Source organism: Erinaceus europaeus, chromosome 8 (assembly GCF_950295315.1).
Source record: "Erinaceus europaeus chromosome 8, mEriEur2.1, whole genome shotgun sequence".
Lineage (NCBI taxonomy): Eukaryota > Metazoa > Chordata > Mammalia > Eulipotyphla > Erinaceidae > Erinaceus > Erinaceus europaeus.
Window position 1 is genome coordinate 28,221,788 of NC_080169.1, and position 25,052 is coordinate 28,246,839.

Here is a 25,052-nt window from a genome sequence, read left to right on the forward strand (position 1 = left end):
GGAAGCAATTACAGAAGCCAGATCTTCCACCTTCTGCATCCCACAGTGACCTTGGGTCCATACACCCGGAGGGATAAAGAATAGGAAAGCTATCTGGGGAGGGATGGGATACGGAGTTCTGGTGGTGGGAACTGTGCGAAGCTGTACCCCTCTTATCCTATGGTTTTGTCAATGTTTCCTTTTTATAAATAAAATTTTTTTAAAAAATTGGTTATACATTTTTCATCATAAGATTTCAATTTAACCACCTGCAGGGGGGATGCTTCGGGAGTGGTGGTGCAAGTCTGCAGATGTCTCTCTCTCTCCATCTTCATCTCCCCCTCCCCTCTCAATTTCTCTCTATCCCTTCAAGTAAAAATGAGGGGAAGAGGGGCGGGGAGGGGAGGAGGAGGAGAAATTGGAGGGGAAGGAAAGTAAAAGGAAACAATATGGCTGCCAGGAGTAATAGATTCATCGTTGTGTCAACACCCAGCCTCTTGGGGAGAGGGGATTTTCCATTTAAACTCTTACAAAAACAACTAGAATGACTATCTCATAAAATAAACTGCCAACCCACTACATTAACCTGTTTTTCCATGTTTTTCTAAAGAACGATAAAGTAAAAAGACAAATGAGATGGAGGATGGAATTTGGGTTTAGATACTAGACAGCAATGATATTACATATAAAGTGTTAAAATCATGTTAAATTTTGGTTTCCCTATCAGCCTATCTTTCCAACAGCAACAATATCAGAAAATCATTTTTAAGATTTTATTTGCAAAATCCTTTTTAAAAACCTGTAATGGGAAGTTGCTAAAACTCCCATGGCTCCAAAATCTAAATCCAATCATGTCTAATGTGTCTTTAAAATCAGTTACTATTAATTTATTTGAATTACATGAGATTAAGGTTTCAATAGCAAAGCATACAAATAACTTCATGAGTTTTCCACAAAAAGTTCATTTTTAGAGTAGACAGTCATTGAGTTTTCTTATTCGTTCAATATTACCGACACAGCTGGCACAAAGACACGTTAACTATTCAATAAAGAAAGAAACACAATCTATGTACGGTTGTTTAAAATAACGTCACTCACAGGCATTGCATTTAGATCCGGGTGCAGCGCTGTGCTGATCAGCAAAGTGCTTGCACCTGCAGCGAATGGGCTGCGTGCCATTCATAGGGACGTAAAGGTAAGCCCTGCACTGGCAGCCAGTCACTCGGCAAGGCAAACTAATGGGGCGCTGCTGTGGAATCGTTTCAAAGTCAGTTTTATGTTGCTTATACCTAAGAAAATAAAAAAGGAAAGAAATATAAATGCAATGCAGGTACTGGTAAAAATTACACTCTCCCGGCTCCCTACCTGCAGAGGAGTCACTTCACAGGCGGTGAAGCAGGTCTGCAGGTGTCTTTCTCTCCTCCTCTCTGTCTTCCCCTCCTCTAGCCATTTCTCTCTGTCCTATCTAACAACGAAGACATCAATAACACCAACAATAATAGCTACAACAAGGGCAACAAAAGGGAAAATACACAAATAAATAAAAATTTAAAAAGGTATTTTAAAAAGTTAGACACTCTCCTGTTAAAGGGAAATATGTTTTCTTTTTCAATTCTTGTCAGTATAGTGAAAATAAACTCTTCTAACATATAATATTTCTGTCAGCTATAGCCCTTGATCAGAGAAAAAAAAGTCACTCTTTTAAAAAAAATTAGCTATTTAAGAATTCTGCTGCACTATACAAAGAAATATTATCTAATTTCCTTAAAATACCACTACAGTTTTTTTTTTAATTTCTTTATTGGGGGATTAATGTTTTATCTCTTTTCTAAAAGAAAGTCTAATTTTTGCCCATTTTATTGTTTTTTTTCCTTTTGTTGTGCTGTGTGATTTCTTTCATTTATTTTTATTGTTTATATTTATTTATTTTCCCTTTTGTTGCCCTTGTTATTTTATTGTTGTAGTTATTGTTGTTATTATTGATGTTGTCGTTGTTAGGAGAGAAATGGAGAGGAAGAGAAGACAGAGAGGGGGAGAGAAAAATAGACACCTGCAGACCTGCTTCACAGCTTGCAAAGCAACTCCCCTGCAGGGGGGGAGCCGGGGGCTCTGTGTGATTTCTTTATAGATGTGTGATAACAATTCCTTGTCAGATGTATACATATATTCTCTTAACTGCTGGGTTGCCTTTCTATCCTTGTGGAATTTTCTTTCAACATGTAGAAGCTTATTAGTTTGGTGTAGTCCCATTTATTTTCCATTTGCCCATGGAATTGAGTCTCCAATTACAACTTCATTGTTAAGGTCCTGAAGTGTTGCATGGATTTTTTTTGTTTCTATTTATTATCTAGTTCCAGGTCTTTGGTCTAGTCTGAGCTGATTTGGATGCATGGTGTTAAGTGAGACTATTGTTTCTGCATGTGGTTCCTGAAGCAAATTTGTATTCTTTATCTGAGAGAGAGGAAGGAACTAATGACAGACAGAAAAAGAAACCATAGCACAGCTCATCATCCTTGGACCTTCCCCTGGCACCATCCATAATGCTTTTTTTTTCCCTTTTGTTGCCCTTGTTGTTTATCGTTGTCGTTGTTATTACTGTTGTTATTGCTGCTGTTGGTGGTGGATAGGACAGAGAGAAATTGAGAGAGGAGGGGAAAACAGAGAGGGGGAGAGAAAGATAAGACACCTGCAGACCTACTTCACCACCTGTGAAGCAAACCCCCTGCAGGTGGAGAGCTGGGGACTTGAACCGGGATCCTTCATATGGTAATAGGGCTTGAACCCATGAAAACTACCAGGTGAGCTATCTCCTGATCCCTAGAGATTTTTTTAATATGGAAGTACAATGTAAGAGTATGATAAATGTTCTTTATCACAAGTATTTTATCAAAGTTCATTTCTTAAGTTTATCTCTAAGATCTTTCCATTTAAAATTGAAGTAAGTGTAGCTTATGTTCAAACGTATCCATAGACTACTGCAAAATATATACCTGAAAGCAGAAGTACACTAGAGTTTGCAGTGAGTACCTCCCTAACACTTCCTCTCCACTATTCCAAGCTTTGGGCCCATGATTGCTCAACAATTTGTTTGGCCTTGTATGTTAACTCTCTTTTCAATCACCAGGTTCCAGATGCCACCAGGGTGGGCCAGGCTTCCCTGGATTGAAGACCCCACCAATATGTCCTGGAGCTCAGCTTCCCCAGAGACACACCCTACTAGGGAAAGAGAGAGGCAGACTGGGAGTATGGACCGACCAGTCAACGCCCATGTTCAGCGGGGAAGCAATTACAGAAGCCAGACCTTCTACCTTCTGCAACCCTCAATGACCCTGGGTCCATGCTCCCAGAGGGATAGAGAATGGGAAAGCTATCAGGGGAGGGGTGGGTTATGGAGATTGGGTGGTGGGAATTGTGTGGAGTTGTACCCCTCCTACCTTATGGTTTTGTTAATTAATCCTTTCTTAAATAAAAAAATAATAATAAATTTTTAAAAAATTGAAGTAAGTGTAATAGACATATATTAGTGTCACTACTTTTTAACAAAATCTAACCTTTAATATAATTCATCATAATTTTAACTTTTAACCTCAGGATAAATTATCAGCATTTTGAAAGTCATTTCTTTGCTAAATTAATGAAATATTCTAAAATAGGCCACTAATCTCATTCTCAAAGGTGATATTAAATTTATTAGTATTAGATATTAAATTTATTATTCTCACAATTAATTTAAGTAGTAAATGTTAAAATAACAGTAAGATACCAGTTACACTTAGTAAAAAGGTCCAACAATCTTTAAGCTATAAGTAATTCACAATACTGTCAAGAGTGCTTAAAAGAACAAATCCTATTTGATAATGTTTCAAGAAACTTAAAAGATCCATCCTTGGGCCAGGAGATAACCAGCTACGTAAAGAAAAAAACTACATGAATATAGTAAAATAAATTAACAACAGCTGGCTTGTTAAGTCTCAATATATTCTTCATGTTCCTTGATAACTATGTTTAGCTTTTCTGTAAGGTTAAAACAAAGTTTAGGAAAAGATCTCACTGAGTGGCAGTTCTAAAGAATTTTTCCATTAAAGCTAAGATGGGTCAATCCTGAGGATTAATTCTATGATATATAACACAAATAAAAGATTAGCACCAAATCTGTACAAGAAAAACTAGAAAACTAACACAAATTTACCAAACTTGAAAGATACCAGCATGTACTTCATCTTCCACTCCCCCTAGTCTTTTCAGTTTGGTTGCTAAATAAGTTTAAAGTCAATCTTTATACATTACTCATCCTAGCAACTACCTAACAATCTTTGGCAAACTTTCAGTGTGTAAATAGCAAATACACAAAGAGTCTCTTATTGAAAGAGTCCCAGAAACTATGCAAACAGGGTGGTGGTTCTCCTTGCATGGCTCCTTTAGAACAGAAAAATCAAAGTTGTATTTTGTCCTGCTTTCCATCTTACTCCCTTTCAGCCACCAAGTTCCAGCTGCTACTATGATTCCATCCTAACTTCCCTAGGCAGATGACTTCACCAATGCTTCTTAGAACCCCACTTCTCCAAAGCCCTACCCCACTAGGGAAAGACAGAAACAGACTAGGGGTATGGATCCACCTGTCAACACCCATGTCCAATGGAGAAGCAATTACAGAAGCCAGAACTCCCACCTTCTGTTCCCCAAGAAGAAATATGGTCCATATTCCCAGAGGGGCAAATGATAGGGGAAGTAAACCAGAGGGTTCTATACCCCCCATTCCACCAGGACCCAAAGCATTTTTCACCAGGAATCTTGTTTTTATACCATCAGTGAAAGGGAAACAAATCTGGAACACACCAGAAGAAGCAAAGTACTGTCTCTCTTATCTGAGAGAAAAGAAGAAAAAAGGAAAGACACTCAGAAGTAGTAATAGGTAAAAGAGTGATTTAGAAAGGAAGCAAAGGCAGGACTGTTGGAAAAAAGCAAATAGATAGACATATACATATAGATAGTTACAGAATCAGCCCATCTCAGTGACCTTGGGAAAACTACTGCAGTTTCCAGTGGAGGGGATGAGGATAAAGAACTCTAGTGATGGGAACCATATGGAATTATGCTCCTATTATCTTATAATTTTGTAAATCAATATTAAATAACTAATAAAAAACAGGAAAAAAAAGAAAGTTAAAGTTACTGCTTAAAAGCACATCAAGTTTAATAACTGTTTCCATGTTGGGAGTTGGGCAGTAACACAGCAGGTTAAGCACATGTGGCGCAAATATGATCACTTTTAATAAAAATGTGCCTGAATTTTTGTTGATTTAGAGACAGATACTGAGGAGCCAGGTGTTGGTGCACTGGGCTAAGTGCATGAGTTACAGTGCACAAGGACCCAGATTCAAGCACCTGACCCCTACCTGCAGGAGGAAAGCTTCACGAGTGGTGAAGCAGGACTGCAGATGTCCCTCTCTCCCTCCCTCTTGATCTCCTCCCCCTCAATTTCTCTCTGTCTCTATTAAATAAATAGTTCTTAAAAAATCTATAGAAGGGAGTCGGGCTGTAGCGCAGCGGGTTAAGCGCAGGTGGCGCAAAGCACAAGGACCGGCATAAGGATCCCGGTTCGAACCCCGGCTCCCCACCTGCAGGGGAGTCGCTTCACAGGCGGTGAAGCAGGTCTGCAGGTGTCTATCTTTCTCTCCTCCTCTCTGTCTTCCCCTCCTCTCTCCATTTCTCTCTGTCATATCCAACAATGACAACAACAATAATAACTACAACAATAAAACAACAAGGGCAACAAAAGGGAATAAATAAAATAAATATTAAAAAAAAATTTTTTTTAAATCTATAGAAAGGAAAAAAAAGAGATACTGACACAACACGTTTCTTAAAGTATAAGAAAAAAGTAGGGGCCAGGCAGTGGCACACCTGGTTAAACACACACACTATAAGGAAAATGTAATAAATCTGAAGATAAATGCTTATTTGTAGATTAGTAACTTGTTGGCAGAGGGTAGATGTTAGCATAATGGTTATGCAAACTGACTCTCATGGCTGAGGCTCCAAAGTCCCAGGTTCAAGCCCCCGCACCACCAAAAGCCAGAGCTGAGCAGTGTTCTGGCAAAAAATTAAATAATAAATAAATAAACAAAAGTAACTTGTTCATGGTGGGTCAAATCAAGAAACTTTTTTAAAGATTCTTATTCCTTCTAATTGGTAATGACTGGAGTATTCAAAAACGCATCATTCATTAATTTGTAATAATGCGTGTCAATTATGTGCCAGGCATTTCTTTTTTATCACTTTATTTTGCTGATTTGCAAAACTGTTGTCACAGGAGTACAATTTCACAACTTAGGTCAGCACACCTCACCTACCAAGAAATTGTCATCTCCCTCTAACATAGGAACTAAGTCCCCTGTCCCCTTTTAGCTTCTTCCCATGTCCTCCCTTTCAACTCAAACTCTTTAAGCAGTTCTTAAGTTGATGACACATCAGTGACAAAGTCACTGGGGGACTGATACCTCCTTTACCAAAGGCAGGAAATGATGTTTAAGGTCATGAACTCCATAATGAGTTCTAATAGAGCATGAGAAAAATCTTAAATGATAACACAACAAATCCCCTTTAGATAATTTCAAATGTTCATATAAAGGTCTATTTTCAGATGATCTGAAAGATTATAAATAATGTGGGAGTCAGGCTGTAGCGCAGCAGGTTAAGCTCATGTGGCGCAAAGCACAAGGACTGGCATAAGGATCCTGGTTCAAGCCCCAGCTCCCCAACTGCAGGGGAGTTGCTTCACAGGCGGTGAAGCAGATCTGCAGGTGTCTTTCTTTTTCTCTCTCTCTGTCTCCCCCTCCTTTCTCCATTTCTCTCTGTTCTATCCAACAACAACAACAACAATAATAACTACAACAATAAAACAACAAGGGCAACAAAAGAGAATCAATAAATATATATTAAATAATAAATAAAAATAAGATTATAAATCATGTTATTTATAGAATAAAGATATGTCCTGCTATAATTTATATTTTCTAATCATCAGAATACTTAGCAATAAAATCTCATACCTGTGTGTACAAAAACATAGTGTCTCTGGACCCACAAGTTTACAGTCAATGCCAGTTGGTGATCGCCAGCTCACAAATAATCTGTTCTGTAAGCGCATAGGTAAAACTTTTCTTTTGTAATCTTCATATTCCTCAGGAGTAAAAAGTTTCCCTCCATCATCCTCACCAACAATTCTACAAGCACAACAATAAAAAGAGATTACTCTTAAGCCTTGTCTATTTATTTTCCAGGTTAAAAACATTAAATTCTAAAATCAAATGATGCCACATGTTCAACTCAATTTTTCCCTTGATTCTGAAGCAAATTAAACACTTTCATTCTTCTTGTTGTAAACTGGATGCTAAAAATTCTAAAATGTTCGTTCACTAAAAATGGCACCAACAAATTTGTACAAAATACAATTATGCAAAAGTCAATGTGACCAGCATCCATACTTGCCCTCTAAACCCTGGTCAGGAGTTTAAACTAATGTGGACCCACCAGCATGCTTGGAACTGCACAAACTCAAACAAACCCTTGTCTGTAAGTTGAGTAATCAATTGCTTCAATATATAATATCAGAAGTAAAAACTTAATTTTTTAAAAAATGATTTCATGATCATTATTTCTGATGAAAGTAAAATTAACCAGTAAATTAACCATTGAATTAACTATTTGAAATTTTTATTTAATTAGTTTATTTTAATTTTGTGATTCATAGAATTATTTATTTAGCAGCAGTTAAATAGATAAGTAAATCATTTAAATAATATAGTAAGATATAGTAAATAATATAGTAAAATAGATAAATAATATAGTAAAAATTAACCATTAAAATAACCTTTTACTGAAGTTTAAAAAAAAAACTTAATACTTTACAGGAACACTTGAGACAACTATATTTCTTCATAACTTATTTGCCTCCCTGGGAGGATAAGGAAACACAAATGAAAAAGACCTGTTAAAACTGGGGGGGGGGGGGAAACTCTCCTAGAAAATATCCTCTTTTAAGGGTCATGAGGACCAGGCCATGGACCATGCACTTTACAGTGTGTAAGGGCCTGGGTTCAAGTCCCTGGTCTCCACCAGGGGAAAGTACATGAGGGATGAGGCACTGCTGTAAGTGTCTCACCCTGTCCCTTTCTTCCCCTTCCCTCACAATTTCTCTCTGACTCTTATCATAAAGAAAAAAATTTTTTTCTTTTAAACGGTAAGTCAAAAAGAGGACTAAAGCCAGATGATCTCACTTCTTTTTTAAAAGATTTGTGGTATTTTTAAATATTTATTTATTCCCTTTTGTTGCCCTTGTTGTTGTATTGTTGTAGTTATTATTGATGTCGTCGTTGTTGGATAGGACAGAGAGAAATGGAGAGAGGAGGGGAAGACAGAGAGGAGGAAAGACAGACACCTGTGCACACCTGCTTCACCGCTTGTGAGGTGACTCCCCTGCAAACGGGGAGCCTGGGGCTGGAACCCGGATCCTTATGCCGGTCCTTTCACTTCGTGCCAAGTGCACTTAACGCTGTGTGCTACCGCCCAACTCCCTATCTCACTTCTAAGTAGAGCTTAAGAAATAAACCTGAAAAGGAGAACACAAAGCAAAACTGGGTAGGGCATACTGCACCAAAGCAAAAGATGTGCCCATATGTCAACAAGCATATTGTAAACTACTAACCCCTAAATCTTAAAAAATCAATTTTAATTAATCCACTGAAAACGGTGGATTTGTTGTGCAGGCACCAAACTCCAGCAATAACCCTGGTGTCAATAAAAAGAAAAAAAAGAAAATTAAGGTGATGAAATGTGTTGTTTGTCAATGTTACATTAATTTTTGTGTGTACATATACCTTTTTTTGCAGCCTTCATCTGTGGTAGACAAAAACCAATCCAGGTACTATAAAACTACCCACCCTCCTATGGAATTCTGGTGGTGGGAAATGTGTGGAATTTTACCCCTCTCATCCTTAGGGTTTTGTTGATATTTTCTATTTTTTATTTTATAAATAAATTAAATTTTAATAATATCCACCTTCCCACTTAACTTGCATAATGGGGGGGGGCAATTTAATTCTGAGATCAGTTTTGGAGCATTTCCTTGTATTATAGCTCCCATGAAGTATGGCAACAAATATTAGAAAACCCTTAAGATAAATGCAGATCTTTAAAAAGAAGAGATCATTTTTCACTTAGGTCCTAAAATAGTGTCCCATCAAACTTCCCCATATTTATTACAAAATGCACAAAGAATTGTGTTCAAGCTTTGGGTCCATGATTGCTCAACAATTTGTTTGGCTTTGTATGTTAACTCTCTTTTCAATCACCAGGTTCCAGATGCCATCAGGATGCTGGCCAGGCTTCCCTGGATTGAAGACCCCACCAATGTGTCCTGGAGCTCAGCTTCCCCAGAGACACACCCTACTAGGGAAAGAGAGAGGCAGACTGGGAGTATGGACCCACCAGTCAATGCCCATGTTCAGCGGGGAAGCAATTACAGAAGCCAGACCTTCTACCTTCTGCAACCCACAATGACCCTGGGTCCATGCTCCCAGAGGGATAGAGAATGGAAAAGCTATCGGGGAGGGGGTGGGATATGGAGATTGGGCGGTGGGAATTGTGTGGAGTTGTACCCCTCCTACCCTATGGTTTTGTTAATTAATCCTCTCTTAAATAAAAATAAAAATAAAAAGAATTGTGTTCAAATGCTGATTCAAACTAATAGGTTTGGTTGGGACTGAGAATCTGTATTTTGTACAAGTTCTCAGGTAACAACACAGATGGAAATGTCATGATTACACTTTGAGTAGCAAAACTCTAATTCTTCCCTCCCAACTCTCCCAGCAAAGCACCTAAGCAACATTGAATCAAGAAAAACGCTGAGGAAAAAAAAAAAAGTATGCTTCTGACCTAAATTAGTCTTTTTACCCCCTCTCCCAAGTCCTTTCAAATTTAGAAATCCAAGTTCTATTTCTCCCATCTTTCCTAAATCTTTACTACAGCACTGCTCAGCTCTGGCTTATAGTGGTGCAGGGGACTGAACCTAGAACTTTGGAGCCTCGGGCATGAGAGTCTCTTTGTAGAACCATTATGCTATCTACCCCTGCCCTTCTTTGCTAAATCTTGAAGTCAATAAAGGAGCAGACTTTATAATTTTTGCTTATAATTGGTCCAAGTTATTTATGTTTGCAAAAATAATTTCACACTAATCCACTCACCCAATGACAAGAGACTATAATAACCAGAGGCCCACAATTTAAACAAATATTGATAAACAAGTTATCAACTATCACAAAGATCCAGCAACTTTTTCCCCAGTAGGAAAAAAAAAAAGGCCAGGAGATTTGGACACTAATGGAGCTAGCTCAGCCCTGAGTGAGGGCTGAATGAAAGCTGTTCTAGTCACAGAATTCTTGAAATTACCTAGGCCCATGTGAACCTGGGATGCAGTCTGACCCATCAAACTCTTCACCCTCACTTTTCAAATTCACCAAGACCAGACATTCCTAAGATTTACCCAAAATTTTACTACCAAGACAGAAAGAACACAAACATCTATGGAACCCACTTGCCCCAACACCCTTGAGTAATTTGGGACTGAGGCCTTTAAGTAGAGGCAATCCCTCTCAAGTTTTCCAGGCAGTAAATGACTGTCTCACTTCCTTTTACACTCTCTCCCCAAGCTTCAACTCTGTGTCCTCCTACATGTACTTCTCCAGTAATTCCCACCCACCCTACTGTCAAAAATCTGTCTTAGAAGACCAAAAATGATCATGTCACCACTGGAGTATCAGCCTTTGTCAGATCCCAAGGCTATGAAGTGAAGGGTTGATTTCAGAACCCCTGAAACTACCCAACCAGTGGGTATTTTTTTCCTAAAACCAGCACCTCAGAGTTGGGTGCATAATGACAGACCCTAACTAAACTTGTTGCTAAATTAATGTGCAGGCTTAGTGCCTGCTAACTTTTATAAGGCAGGAGCTCTCAATGTGTGATCCATCTATGCCATCGGAAAAAAGAAATTGAAACTGCAATAAGTTGAGAACTAATAATCCTTTTTGGAAGGGGACAGCCTCTCAAATAACTTCTCAGAAGATTTATTAGAATAGAACTCTGAAGGGCAAGGAGATGGCTCATGCAGTGGAGTGCACACTTTACATATGCATATAATGGAGTATCCGAAAAATCATAAAAATAAATGAAGTTGCAGGGGTAGATAGCATAATGGTTATGCAAAGTGACTCTCACGCTTGAGGCTCCAAAGTCCCAGGTTCAATCCCTTGCATCACCATAAGCCAGAGCTGAACAGTGCTCTGGTATAAAAAATTTAAAAAAAGAAAGAAAGAAAGGAAGGAAGGAAGGAAGGAAGGAAGGAAGGAAGGAAGGAAGGAAGGAAGGAAGGAAGGAAGGAAGAGAAAGAAAGAAAGAAAGAAAGAAAGAAAGAAAGAAAGAAAGAAAGAAAGAATAGAGAGAGAGAAAAGAATAATCCTTCATTTTGGGAGTCGGGATGTAGCGCACCGGGTTAAGCACAGGTGGCGCAAAGCACAAGGACCGGTGTAAGGATCCCAGTTCGAGCCCCCAACTCACTACCTGCAGGGGAGTCGCTTCACATGCAGTGAAGCAGGTCTGCAAGTGTCTTTATTTCCCCCTCTCTGTCTTCCCCTCCTCTCTCCGTTTCTCTCTGTCCTATCCAACAACGACAACAATAATAACTAAAACAATAAAAAGGGCAACAAATGGGAACAAATAAACAAATAAATAATGAAGTTTAAAAATTATAAATAAAAATAAAAAATAAATGAAGTACCAATACCTGTCTGTTACATGAACAGACCTTGAAGATAGTTAAGTATCCAAGTCAAAGTCATAAATCCTGTCGTTCCATTTGTACAAAGTGATGAGTATATGTGAACCACAGAGACAAAGATCAGACTAATGTTTGCCTGGAATGGAAATAATAGGACACAGGAGCTCCTGGTGGGATGCGTGAATAAAATATCCCGAAATTAGACCGTGCTAGTGGCTGCACAGCTTCATAAACACAATTTTAAAAATACTGAATTGAGTATTTTCAAAGGATAAATTGCATGATATGTAAATTGTATCTCAATAAAGCATTATTAACAAATGGGGGGGGCGAGGGCTCTCACAAGACCTCTAATCCTAACCAGTGTTTCTTTTGCTTCAGCTGTTTAGTGATTTTGTTATATAATTATTTTTCTTCCCTTTCCTAGCAGCTCTCACCCAAATGGAGCTCAAGGTTTCCAGGAAATGAAAGGCTGTGAGCAGTATCAGATCTAGGAGAAGGAAGGAAAGAAAGTTAGATGGTCCTCATCTTGTGGGATGCCCACTCCTCCTTTTCCGAAGAAATCCTGACAGGTAGGACTGGGACACTAGCTTCACGGTAGCACCAAAGGGTGCCACCACATGGTGGGAGGGAGGGTGCTGTTCTGTCTCTTTCTCACTCCATCTTTGCCTCTGTCATCTTCTAGCAATACACAGAGAGATCGTTTGAAGCCTGCAGGCGCGCGGAGCCTCAGTCCTGGTGGCAAGAGCGGAACTGCGCGTCTCTGCGATAACTGCTTACAGGAAAATTGAAAGTCGAAAATCAACGTAAGCCTCCCCAACAGCCCAGGAACGGATTCTGGGAGTCCAGGGTGGCGAGTGCCTGTGATCCACGACCCACATTAGAGCTGCCTCACCTCCGGTACTCCAGGTACTCATCCACCGCCTGCGCGCCGCTGACCGGAGGATCCATGACCAGCTGCCTAGAGAAAGGCTCCGGCCGCGGAGAGCTCAGCCGCCCCGGCGCACCAGCTGCCCTCTGCCGAGCCAGCGCCGGCTCCGCCCCGGCCGGCCGCGCCCCCTCCCGCTCGCCTCCGGATTGGCCGGCCTGACGGCCAAGGGAGCGCGCACTTCCAGCGAGCCGCCAGCGCGATCTCCAAGCCCTGCCCAGCCCCGCAAAGAAGACTAACATTGGCCCTGCGGTCTGACCTTTTAATGGAGGAAGGGAAGTGGGGCGGGAGGGGAAGCTGAGCTTGAAAGCTCACCTTGTAAAGAGTGAAATTACGTATGTTTCCTTTTAGGAGGGATATTTTTTTCCCCTTGTTTTTAAACCATAGTGCTAATGATCTCAGTACCTTTTTGTTAATTACTCCCTTCTAAAATGTCATAATTCAAGTATAACCAGTACATATTGAAGCCTCCCAAACATTTTATTTAGCTCTCCTAAGGTTGCAGAGGCTTTCAACAGTTAGATAAAGAAGTGATCCTTAAATAGGGTTATACCAGAGTGCTAATGACCTCAGTACCTTTTTGTTAATTACTCCGCTCTAAAATGTCATAATTCAAGTATAACCAGTACATATTGAAGCCTCCCAAACATTTTATTTAGCTCTCCTAAGGTTGCAGAGGCTTTCAACAGTTAGATAAAGAAGTGATCCTTAAATAGGGTTATTTCAGAAGAAGCCCTGTTCTATCCTAACAAAACTTGTGGCCTCCTTTTATTAGTTTTATCTCTTTATGAACTATTACCCCTGTTTTTAGGCAGCAGCTAAACAAATACAAATAGTAGAAAATGCCAAGTTTCTTTTTTTTACTTATTGGCAGAGAGTATCTATGTAAGCAAATATACTTTAATGAATCTACTTTAATGAATCTACAAGGTGTTCATTGAAATACGCTTAAAGCAATTGCAGACTTCTCCAGGAAGATGCTGAGGCAATGAACTCTTAGGATCAAAGGAGTAAACAAAAATTTGGGTGTGACAAGCAAGAATATAGAACAAAATAGAAAATATTATCTTAAACTTGTATAAAACTGACACTCTTACTAATTAGAATACTGTATATAGTTTTGGTCATTAAATAAAAAAGCATAGTCAATTTTCCCCTCATGTTAATTAAATAGTGATTTATATGACTACAAGTTAATAGGAGGGTACATAAACACCATCCCACCACAAAAAGACTGTGTCCCATCCACCCTCCACCCTCCCCCCCTACCCCAGTGAAGCCGAACATCCACCCTCACCCTCCAAGCTCAGTCAAATCCTTCTTTGAGTTTCCCATTCTGTTCTTCTTTCTCAGCTTCTGTTTATGAGTGTGATCATTCCCTACTCATCTTTGTCTTTCTAGCCCCCTGTGGGCCGCCAGAGGACCTTGCCCTCAACATGGATCAACAATAGTAGAGAATATTCCATCCTCCATCCACCTGAGGAAGATGGGTCCTGAAATTGGGGCAGCTTGGAACATCCCTACTTATGACCACAGAATCTGAGCTCAGATCTACAGGGATGCAGAGGTCACATAGGCTCCTAAGCTGAATATGGGCCCCAGATCACATCAAACTGATGGGGTTTACAATCAACAATATTTATACACCTTTCCCATGTTTGAGAGCTACTCTCTTCCCTGATCCAGCTTTCTAGCCCTTTTTCCAGCCATGAAATCATCTCCCCAGTCAAATGTCAGGCTCAGAAAAAAAAAAAAAAAAACACACACACTAGTATAGTCATGGGCCCTTTGGAATATAACTAAAATAGGCCTACTATCTACAAAACAGAGACACCCCAACTCTTCATCTGCACTACTCCAGCCTTTAGGTTCATGATTAGTCAACAATTTGTCTGGCTTTACATGTTAACTCTCTTTTCAGCCACCAGGTTCCAGATGCTAGCATGATGCCAACCAGACTTCGCTGGACAGATAACCCACCAATGTGTCCTGGAGCCCCACTTCCCCAGAGCCCTGCCCTACTAGGGAAAGAGAGAGACAGGCTGGGAGTATGGATCGACCCGTCAATGCCCATGTTCAGCGGGGAAGCAGTAACAGAAGCCAGACCTTCCACCTTCTGCACCCCATAATGTCCCTTGGTCCATACTCCTAGAGAGATAAAGAATAAGAAAGTTATCAAGGGAGAGGATGAGATACGGAGTTCTGGTGGTGGGAATTGTGGGGAGTTATACCCCTCTTATCCAATGGTTTTTTTCAGTGTTTCCTCTTATAAATAAAAAGTTTTTTAAAAGCATAATCAGTCTATAATTTCCTCCCCAAAAAGTATCTAAATCTTGGAAGTAAATGGACAAAGGACATGAAAATAGCTAGGCAAGCATTAAACATATTACATATTTGTCCCCATAACATAAGGTAGATACTATCAGCATTTTGCAAAAGTTTATAAATTAGAAATATTTCTTCTGCATATAGTAGATTGGTACAGCTTAGCTAACAGTGACTTAACTGAATAGGATTTTTTGTTACTCTAAAGAAGTGTGGGCAAGTAGAACCTGAACTGGAGTGGGTGTATTACACCAAAGTATACAGGTCCAAAAAGGATAACAGAGGACCTAGTGTGTTGTGTGGAGAACTGAGAAATGTTATGCATATACAAACTTTTGTATTTACTGTCAAATGTAAATTAATCCCCCAATAAAGATTTTTTTAAAAAATAAAGAAGTGTGGAAATAAGTTGGTACTAGCATTGGTTCAGGGTATGGCTACAAGTTTTCCAAAAATTATTTTAATTTAAGGAAGGAAGAAGGAGGCAACAAACATCAGTTGTTCCTTTTACCAAGTAAAAAGACTTTTCCTGAAAACCATTCAAGAAACTTTGTGTAAAAGAGACTGGGAAAGCAAAAATGTTACTTAGAGTCTCCAGATTTTATGATGGAGGTGGTGAAAGGGAAGGTTAGAAATGTGTGTGTTGGGGAAGAGGAGCTGGGAGATAGCTCACCCAGTAGAGTGCATACATTATCATGCACAAGCACCTGGGTTTGAGTTCCCAGTCACCACAGAGGGGCACCACACAAACAGGATGTTTCATGATCAGTGAAGTAGAGCTGTGGTGTTTCTCCCCTTTGTATCTCTTCTGCCTCTGTCTCTCACTCTCTATCTAGAAAAAAGAAATAAAAGGGGGGAGTATCATTGGGGAGCAAAATCCTGATGATACAGTGAGAGAGAGAAGGGAAATATATGTGGGGACCAGGTGATGACTTTCTTGGTCTTTATTAAAAAATAAATTAAATCTTTTTGCTGCCTGCCTCTTCATTATCTCTCTTTATATGTGTGTCTGTCTCTCTCTCTCTCTTATAGTGATGTGGACACAATATGATTATTGCAATAAAAACTCTCCTTCTTGTGTGGAAATGTACCCCTCTTATTCTATAGTCTTGTAAATATTTCCATTTTATTTAAAAAAAAAAAAAAAACACCTCTCCTTCAAGTTCCACACAGAGTTGAGCCTTACTCTGGTAAAATAATAATAACGATAATAATAATAATAATAATACAAAAAAAAACCCTCTTATTCAGAAAAAGAAAGAATGGGGGTTGGAGAGATAGCTTGATGAATTGGGTATATGTATTGCCCACGATATGTACTACAGCACCAGAGAAAGTTCCAGCATTGTGTTTTCTTTGCTTCTATCCGTCTCTCTCCTTCTAACAGAATGAAAAGGCAGAACAGAACAATAAAATCATGAATACTTTAGTTCCTGGCTCCACAAATAAAAAAAGAGAGAAAATACACACAGAAGACCTTAGTCCAAGACGAGTACCAGAGTCAGGCAGGATGAAGTAATAACTCCTGTTTCAGTTGAGTCTTTGCACAATCAGATAGATTAAGCAAACTCTGATTCTATTCTCTGGAAAGATCATCCTTATTCATGCCCTTCCAGATTATGGTGTACCTCTTTGGAAGATGGTCTTATTCCAACAACAACTATGGCTGCACCTGACATGAGCATTAAAGGAAATGTCTTCCTGGGAGCAAAGCATAACTCCCACAATCCACTTCTTTTGGGGACAAAAGCAGGATACAGAGTTATATAGGGGTAAAGGAATCAATAGCTGGAGAGGGGGGGAAAAATCAAAAGCTTTTCCAGGTAAGCCTGAGATAGTTTGGATCAAGATAGTTTCTTCAGACACTCAACAACTTTTAAATATTTTTATTTATTTCAATCAACTTTATGTATAAGTAGCCACAAGCCCAAACCTGTCTAGACAAAATTTTTCCTTTTTACTTTTATTTGAATCCCATTATATACACAAAAGCACATTATATAACATCTTAGTTGTTTAGTCTTGTTTTGTATATAGTGACAGGCAAAGAGCCAAATGTCTTGTACAGGAGTGATATGGTCAAGCAGCCTGCCAGACCCATTTTTCAAAGTTCTCTATATGGGTGGTGAGAAAAGGGGAGGAAGAGACCCCATATCTATCTGGGGTAAGAAAAAGAGAGGAAGAAGGGGAGTCAGGCGGTAGCACAGCGGGTTAAGTGCACGTGGCACGAAGCGCAAGGACCGGCATAAGGATCCGGGTTCAAGGCCCTGGCTCCCCACCTGCAGGGGAGTCACCTCACAAGCAGTGAAGCAGGTCTGCAGGTGTCTGTCTTTCTCTCCTTCTGTCTGTCTTCCCCTCCCCTCTCCATTTCTCTCTGTCCTATCCAACAACGACGACATCAATAATAACTACAACAATACAACAAGGGCAACAAAAGGAAATAAATAAATATTTTTTAAAAAAAAGGAAAAGAAAAAGAGAGGAAGAGACATGAGTGGGGGGAGGCACTACAGGACCACTCCACACTCCATGGAGTTGGTGCTATAAATGCTACCACGTGGTACCTTGAATCAACCCAAGTGCTCATTCACACACAGTAGGACATGCTTGCTCTACTCACTGAGCTGTCTTCCAGCCTCTTAGTTCTCAAATGCAAAACCAATATTCAGTAGTCACTATCCAACTTAAGAATCCAATACCTGTATTTTATGTTAATCTTCTTGACTGTAAAAAAAAAAATAGTCCCTAAATCTTGTTTGATTTTGCATTATTTTGAAATTCTTAATATTTTTCCATCTGAAAATGATTGTCGAGGTCATCTTAGGGTTTTTGAGATCCATTAATGTTGCAATCTGTATTAGATTCTTACTCATTTCTGAATAGTAAGCAAATATTTTTTAAAATAACTTATCTATACCATGCAAATAGATATATTTGAGTCATTTTCTTTTGTTGTTGTTGTTGTTATTTTAAACATCACTACTATGAATGTCCAATAACTCCTATGTCCAATACTATGAATGTATATAACTCCTAATGCAAGTTATTTTCTAGGGCAAACCTAAAAACAGTTTTGTGATATATAAACTACATCTTCAGTGGTCCAGGAGGTGGCGCAGTGGATAAAGCACTGGACTCTCAAGTCTGAGGTCCTGAGATGGATACCCGGCAGCACATGTACCAGACTGATGTCTGGTTCTTTCTCTCCTCTTATCTTTCTAATAAATAAATAAATAATCTTTAAAAAATTAACTACACCTTCATAAAGTTGTGAAGTATATGTGACATATAGAATAGTTTCTCTGGGACAATTGTTTTCAAACTTTAATGTATGTTGAAATCATCTAGAACAGATTACTGACCCCATTCTCAGATTTACAAGCTCTGGAGTGAAAATGAGAATGTTTATTTCTACGCTTGTGTTACAGGTCTAGAAATCTTCTATGGTATAGACTTACTCCATGATACAGTATTTCCATGCTCTACTTTCTAGATAATGTTAAATTGTTTCCCAATGGTATGAATCAACCTGCCAATGTCCATGTACAGTGGAGAAGCAGTTGCAGGAGCCAAAACTCCCACTTCTGCACCCCATAAAGAATTTTGGTCCACACTCCCAAAGAGGGAGAAAAGTTAAGGAAAGATGCTTAGAGGGCTCTGAACTCCAATTCCATCAGGACCTGGAGACAGAAGAGGGGGAAAGAAAGGACATTTGGAAATAGTAACAGGTGTAGGTTTAACTTAGAAAGGAAGAGGAGGGGGCTGGGTGGTGGCACACCTGATTGAGCATTCATGTTACAATGCACAGGGACCCAGGTTCGAGTCCCGCGTACTACCACTTGATCTTTCATGAAATAAATGCCTTTTATACATTTCTTCCATTGTGATTGTTTCTTTAGCTAATTTCTAGGAGTTCTTTATATATTCTGCATAACTTCATATTAACTACATAGACTGTAAATATCTATATATTTATAGATATTTATATATCTATATATATATCTTGCTATCTTGCTGTCTCTCTATCTCTAACTCTATCTATCTCTCATAAATGAAAAGAGACTCTTTTGCATAACTGTGCTATCTTCTCAGCCCCTAAAACTATCTTTTTTAGTTTCTGATTTATTTATTTATTAATGAAGAGAAGAAAGACAACTAGAGCAGAACTCTGGATTAAATAATGCTGAGGCTCAAACTCAGGGGGACCTCATACTGAAGAGCTCAATGCTTTCTCTACTATGCCACCTACTGGACCATACTGAGACTTTGACACATGTATCCATATGTGTGTGGTCTATGGCCACCACTGAATGTGCTATCTCATCAGATATATGTAGAACTCATTAAAGACCTAGTATTATTGCCACTAATATATGGTCTGTTTACATTTTACCAGAATCACCCTGTGTTATTGTAGCTTCAAAATAAGTAGTTACATATGGTAGTCTAAATACCACAAAACTTCTCTTTCTGTTTTATTATCTTTATTTATTGGATATAGACATCCAGAAATCGAGAGGGTAGAGGGAGATAAAGGAGAGAAAAAGAGAGACACCTGCAGCACTGCCTCACCACTTGTGAAGCTTCCCCACCCCCTCCCCCGTAGGTGGGGATAAGGGTTTGAACCCAGGTCCTTGCGCATTGTAACATATGCACTCAACCAAGTGCGCCACCACCAGCCCCTCTTTTTTTGTTTTTAATTGCCACCAAGGTTATTGCTGGAGCTTGGTGGCTGCACTATGTATCCACTGCTCCCTGTGGTCTTTTTTTTTCCCCCTTCCTTTCTATTTTATTTGACAGGGCAGAGAGAAATTAAGAGAGGAGAGAGAGCATGGGAGAAAGACACACCTGCAGACCTGCTTCACAGGTCCTGAAGCGTTCCTTCTGCAGGGGAGTGGGGGGGGGGGTCTCAAGCACCATTCTTGAGTGGGTCCTAGTGCATAGTACTATGCGTGCTTGACTGCCCATTCCCCAGCAAAACTTCTTCAAGATTGCCTTAACTCGTTTGAATCTTTAGGACTTCCATTTAATTTTTGGAAATGACATAAAATCCTACCAAAAAAAATTAAAACTTTAATTTGGATTGTACTGACTTCAGGGACCAATTTGGAAACAGCTGTTATCTTTGAATCTTCCAATACAAGAATTTGTTTTATCAGTCTCTCTACTTATTTGGGATTTTTGTAACTTTAAAAAAAAGTATCATTTTTTAAAAATTTTAATAGACCAGCAAGAAGTAGAGAGAGGAAGACACCTGCAGCACTGCTTCACTGCTAATGAGGCTTCCCTACTACAGATGGAGACTGGAGGCTTGAACCCAGGTCCTTGCACACGGTAATATATGCGCTCAACCAGGTGATCCACTACCTGGCCCATGTAACTTTTCAAATAAAGTTTTATGCTTCTCCCATAAAATGTCAGCATAGAATCTGTCAGCTTTATTCTCAGTACTTGCTAAAAAAAAATTTAATTTTTGTGGATCCTGGGCCTTCCACATGTGCAGTTTTACCTCTCCCAGGTCATTTTTCATTCAGATAGAGAGAGAGTAAGACACACATCACAGAAGCAAAGCTTCCCCCTGATGTCATAATAGTCCAATGTAGTGCTGTGGCTCAATGCTAAGTCTCATGCATGAAAAGGCATACGACCAATATGGTGAATTACTTTGCAAAACCTTCTAATTCTTTCAGATAGTTTTATTATCTAATTTATTGTATTATCTCAGTCATATTCCTTGTGACTCACATGCTGGTTTTTTAACCTTTCATTTTTTTAATTCTATAAAATCTTATTGTTTTAGCAAATAAGCATCTTATTTACCAAAAAAATTCTACTTGCTATATTTCTGTGTTTCCATGGGCCATTATGGTATCCTTCCCTTCCCACCATAAGTATATTTTAAATAATTTATTTTAATGAGTTTTTAATATTAAAGACTTTGTGGCCAAACTATATATTTGTTTTATTCTCAACTTCATTTTCATACTTTTGTCTTTTTTTATTCCTATTGTTCCACTGAGTTACTTTCTTCTAAACTGTCCTGAAATTAACAAATATTTAACTATGTCTAAAGAGCCAAGAAGTAGTTCAAGATCATACTTAATACTCTTAGCTCAACCCCAACACCACATGGCAGTACCATGGGCAGAACAAGGAGAATTTCATGAGTGATAGTGAGGTGTTATGGTTTCTTTATTTCTTTTTCTTTTTTTTTTCTTTTTAGTGATTTAATAATGATTAACAAGATTTAGGGCAACAGGAGTACAATTTCATACAATTTCCACCACCAGAGTTCCATGTCCCATCTCCTTCATTGGAAGCTTCCCTGTTCTTCATTCCTCTGGGAGTATGGAACAAAATTCTTTTTGGGGAGCAGAAGGTGCAAGGTCTTGCTTCTGTAATTGCTTCCCCACTGAACATGGACATTGGCGGGTCAATCCATACCCCCAGCCTATTTCTATCTTTTCCTAGTGTGAAACAGCCTCTGGGGAGGGGAGGTTTCAGGACATAATAAGTGGGGTTACCTGCCCAGGGAAGTCAAGATGGCATCATGGTAGTGTCTGCAACTTGGTGGCTGAAAAGGTATATAAAGATATAAAGCAGGACAAATTGCTTAATAACCAGGAACCAACAGGTAATAATAGAACAGATGAAACTAATGGTCCTGGTGTGGGAAGAAGCTAGAAGTTCATTTTAGGTATATTCCCAGGGGCCCACAACGTTAGTGATTTTTACCTGAGCCTAATAGCTAACATGGAGGTGAGCTAAAGGTATTGTCTGAGAAGATGGTATCAGAGTTGAAAATAGGACTAGAAAGCTAGATTAGGAAAAGAGTAGCTCCAAAATAAGAGGAATGTATATAAATGCTATTAACTGTAAATCCCATCAATCTGATCTAGGACCCCAGATGATGGGGTGGCCTGGTAGTGGCCAAGGGGGCCATCATTAGAGTGTGCTGGTCTCTTGCCCTTATCCCTCTTTTGTAGTCCTTACTTTATCTGACAAGGTAAAACAGAGTGATTGAGGAAAATGCAATAGAAAGTAGGTGAAGAGGGTATCTAGGCCTAAGTAGTAAATAGTAGATTAAGTACTTCATGGAGTCTTCTTTAGGTGTTTCTATTTGCTTGCTGCACGTATTGAGTCCCTGCAGACTATTGTGCACTTTTAATATTTTAAATGTTTCAGATCAAAATATCATATCATTTCCCATAAACACCTCAGAATGTGTTTTTAACAAATAATGTTTTAAAAAGTTACAATATAACCACACCACATAAATAATTCCTTTGAGATTATAAACTCTTTAAAAGCAGAGCCCTAGAAAAGCCTTTTCTTCATTTGCATATCTAGAATACAACTACCAACAACCCAATAAAAAAGTGGGCAGAAGATATAAATAGTTTTCAAAAGAAGAGATACTTGGGTGATAGTTGAGCACACATGTTACAGTGTGCAAGGACCCAGTTTCGAGCCCCTGGTCCCCACCTGCAGGGGGAAAGCTTCACAAGTGGTGAAGCAGTGTTGCAGGTGTCTCTCTGTCTCTCTCCCTCTCTATTGATCTGGGGCCCATATTCAGCTTAGGAGCCTATGGAGCCTCTGCATCCTTGTAGATCTGTGCTCACATTCTATGGTCATGAGTAGGGACGTTCCAAGATGCCCCAATTTCAGGACCCATCTTTCTCAGGTGGAAGATAGAGTATGTTGTCTAGCCTCCCTTCAGAGGATGGAACATTCTCTACCATTGTTGATCCATGTTGAGGGCAAGGTCCTATGGGGGCCCACAAAGGGGTCTATTGTGTTGTTCCTGATGGAGATGACCAGTAACAATGGAGAGAGGGCTCTATTCGAGGTCTAGGCTCATCACATCTGTGTAGGAATCTGAGGACTCCCTGACTAGGGCCCCAGCTGATGGGGTGGCCTGATAGTGCTTTAATCATCATTAAAGTAGGCCAGTCTCTTGCCTTTATTAACACATAAGACTCGGTAATTCCATTTCTAATGGTGCATTTGCTAACAAAGTTACAGAACCTATATATAGACCAGGACCCAGGGCCGAGGGGGTAAGGTACATGTGCACATATATCCACAAATCAGGGGAAAATATATACCTTAAAGTAAAAGTGCTCAGTACTCTACTGTGAATAGACTTTGACTCAATAAATTCAGCAAGCAAGTAGAAAGACCTAAAGAAGACATCATAAAGTACTTAATCTATTATTTACTACTTAGGCCTAGATATCCTCCTCTCTTAGCCACTACTTACCCTCAATCACTCTAAGGCTAACCTTTTCAAATAAAGTAAGGACTACAAAAGCTGGAAAAGGGTAAGAGACTAGCACACTTTTTGGTCACTATTAGGCCACCCCAACATCTGGGGCTCTAGTCAGTAAATTTTTGGATTCCCACAAAGATATGATGGGCCTACACCTCTAACAGATCCCTTTCTCCACCATCACTGGTCACTTCCATCAGGAACATCATCATAAGCCCTCTTGTGGGCCTCTACCAAACCTTGCCCTCACTGTAGAACAACAATGGTAGGGACTGCCCTACTCTCCAAAGGGAGGCTGGTCCTGAAATGAGTGCAGCCTAGAATGTTTCTAGCTGTGACCATGAACTGTGAGCTCAGACTGACAAGGATGCAGAGGTTACACAGGACCCTGTGCTAAATATGAATAGACATGGGCCCTAGGTCAGATCGACAGGGTTAACAGTTAAAAGTATATAATTTACTAAAAAATTTAAAGTATGTAATTTATATACTTTCCTCGTATTTGAGAATTACTCTCTTTCCTAGTCCAGCTTTCTAGACCTAGTCTCAACTTTGACACCATCTCCCCAGACAAAACTTTTAGCCCACCATGTTAGCTGTCATGCTCAGGCAAAAATTAATAAAGTCATGGGCCACATGTAACATACTTAAAATAGATTTCCTAGCTTCTTCCCACACAAAGACCCCATCTTCATTTGCTCTATTCCTACCTTCGTGTTCCTGTTTATTAAACAATTTGTCCTTTATATCTTATCATCTCTCAACCACCAAGTTGCAGATGCTACCATGACGCCATCCTGACTTCCCCAGGCAATGTGTCCCTCACCAGTGTGTCCTAGAAACCCACCTCCCCAGACCCCTTCCCCTCCAGGGAAAGATAGAAACAGGCTGGGAGTATAGACTGACCTGCCAACATCCATGCAAAACAAGAGAAGTTAAGTGTTGGAAAGGATGTGGAGAGAGAAGAACTCTATTACATTGCTGGTGGGAATACAAACTAGTACAACCACTATGGAGAATAATATGGAGAATCCTTAAACAAACACAGATAGAAATACCTTATGATCCAGCAATCCCACTCCTAGGCATTTACCCAAAAGATATTACACTGATTTAAAGGGATATATGCACCCCCCCATATCCATAGTGGCATTATTCACAATAGCAAAAATTTGTAAACAACTGAAATGCTTTTCAACAGATGATTGGATAAAAAAAGTTATGAGATATATACTCAGTGGAGTACTACTCAGCAATAAAAAGATAATATTGTGTCCTTTGAGACAAAGTGGATGGAAATGGAGAAAGTTATGCTTAGTGAAGTAAGTAAGGAGGTAAAGGCAAACTACAGGATGATTTCAGCTATATGTGCAGTGTAGAGAACTGAACACACAAATATGAGGGAGGAAAAAAGTCAACCCATATCTAAGACTGTGGGACAACTATTATGGTTATCTAAGAGGTTGGGATGAGGACACAGAACGATGGTGATGGGAGCTGTGAGAAACTATATTCCTAATGAAAAGGGGAAAAAAAGACACAGATAACTGTGAAATTTTATACATATTCCAACAACTGTATTTATTGTAAACAATTAATTTGAAAGAAATTATTATAAGAACAAAAAATGTTGAAGACATACACCTGAGAAATGGCTCACCTGGTAGACAGCTTGCTTTACTATATGCAAGATGCTAAATTTGAGCCTTGGCACC

At 39.3% G+C, this 25,052-nt stretch overlaps 2 protein-coding genes across 5 annotated transcripts in view; both read right to left on the minus strand.

Annotated features, from left to right (window-relative positions):
- FAM221A (family with sequence similarity 221 member A) overlaps positions 1 to 12,840 on the minus strand; it is a 33,910-nt gene extending 21,070 nt beyond the window's left edge. For 3 of the 4 annotated variants that reach the window (XM_060196099.1, XM_060196096.1, XM_060196095.1), the window contains exons 1-3: positions 12,708 to 12,840; positions 7,032 to 7,205; positions 1,078 to 1,268 (exon numbers count right to left, since the gene is read on the minus strand). In XM_060196099.1, coding sequence (XP_060052082.1) covers positions 1,078 to 1,268; positions 7,032 to 7,205; positions 12,708 to 12,763 — 421 coding nt within the window. In that variant the 5' untranslated portion in view covers positions 12,764 to 12,840. Of the gene's footprint in view, positions 1 to 1,077; positions 1,269 to 7,031; positions 7,206 to 8,429; positions 8,558 to 12,707 lie in introns of those variants that run through there. The other variant, XM_060196098.1, reaches the window with a different exon arrangement.
- The window catches only part of LOC103114303 (cytochrome b-c1 complex subunit 10-like), a 530,783-nt gene that overhangs the window by 214,741 nt on the left and 290,990 nt on the right, over positions 1 to 25,052 (minus strand). The gene's annotated exons all lie outside the window — the stretch shown is intronic.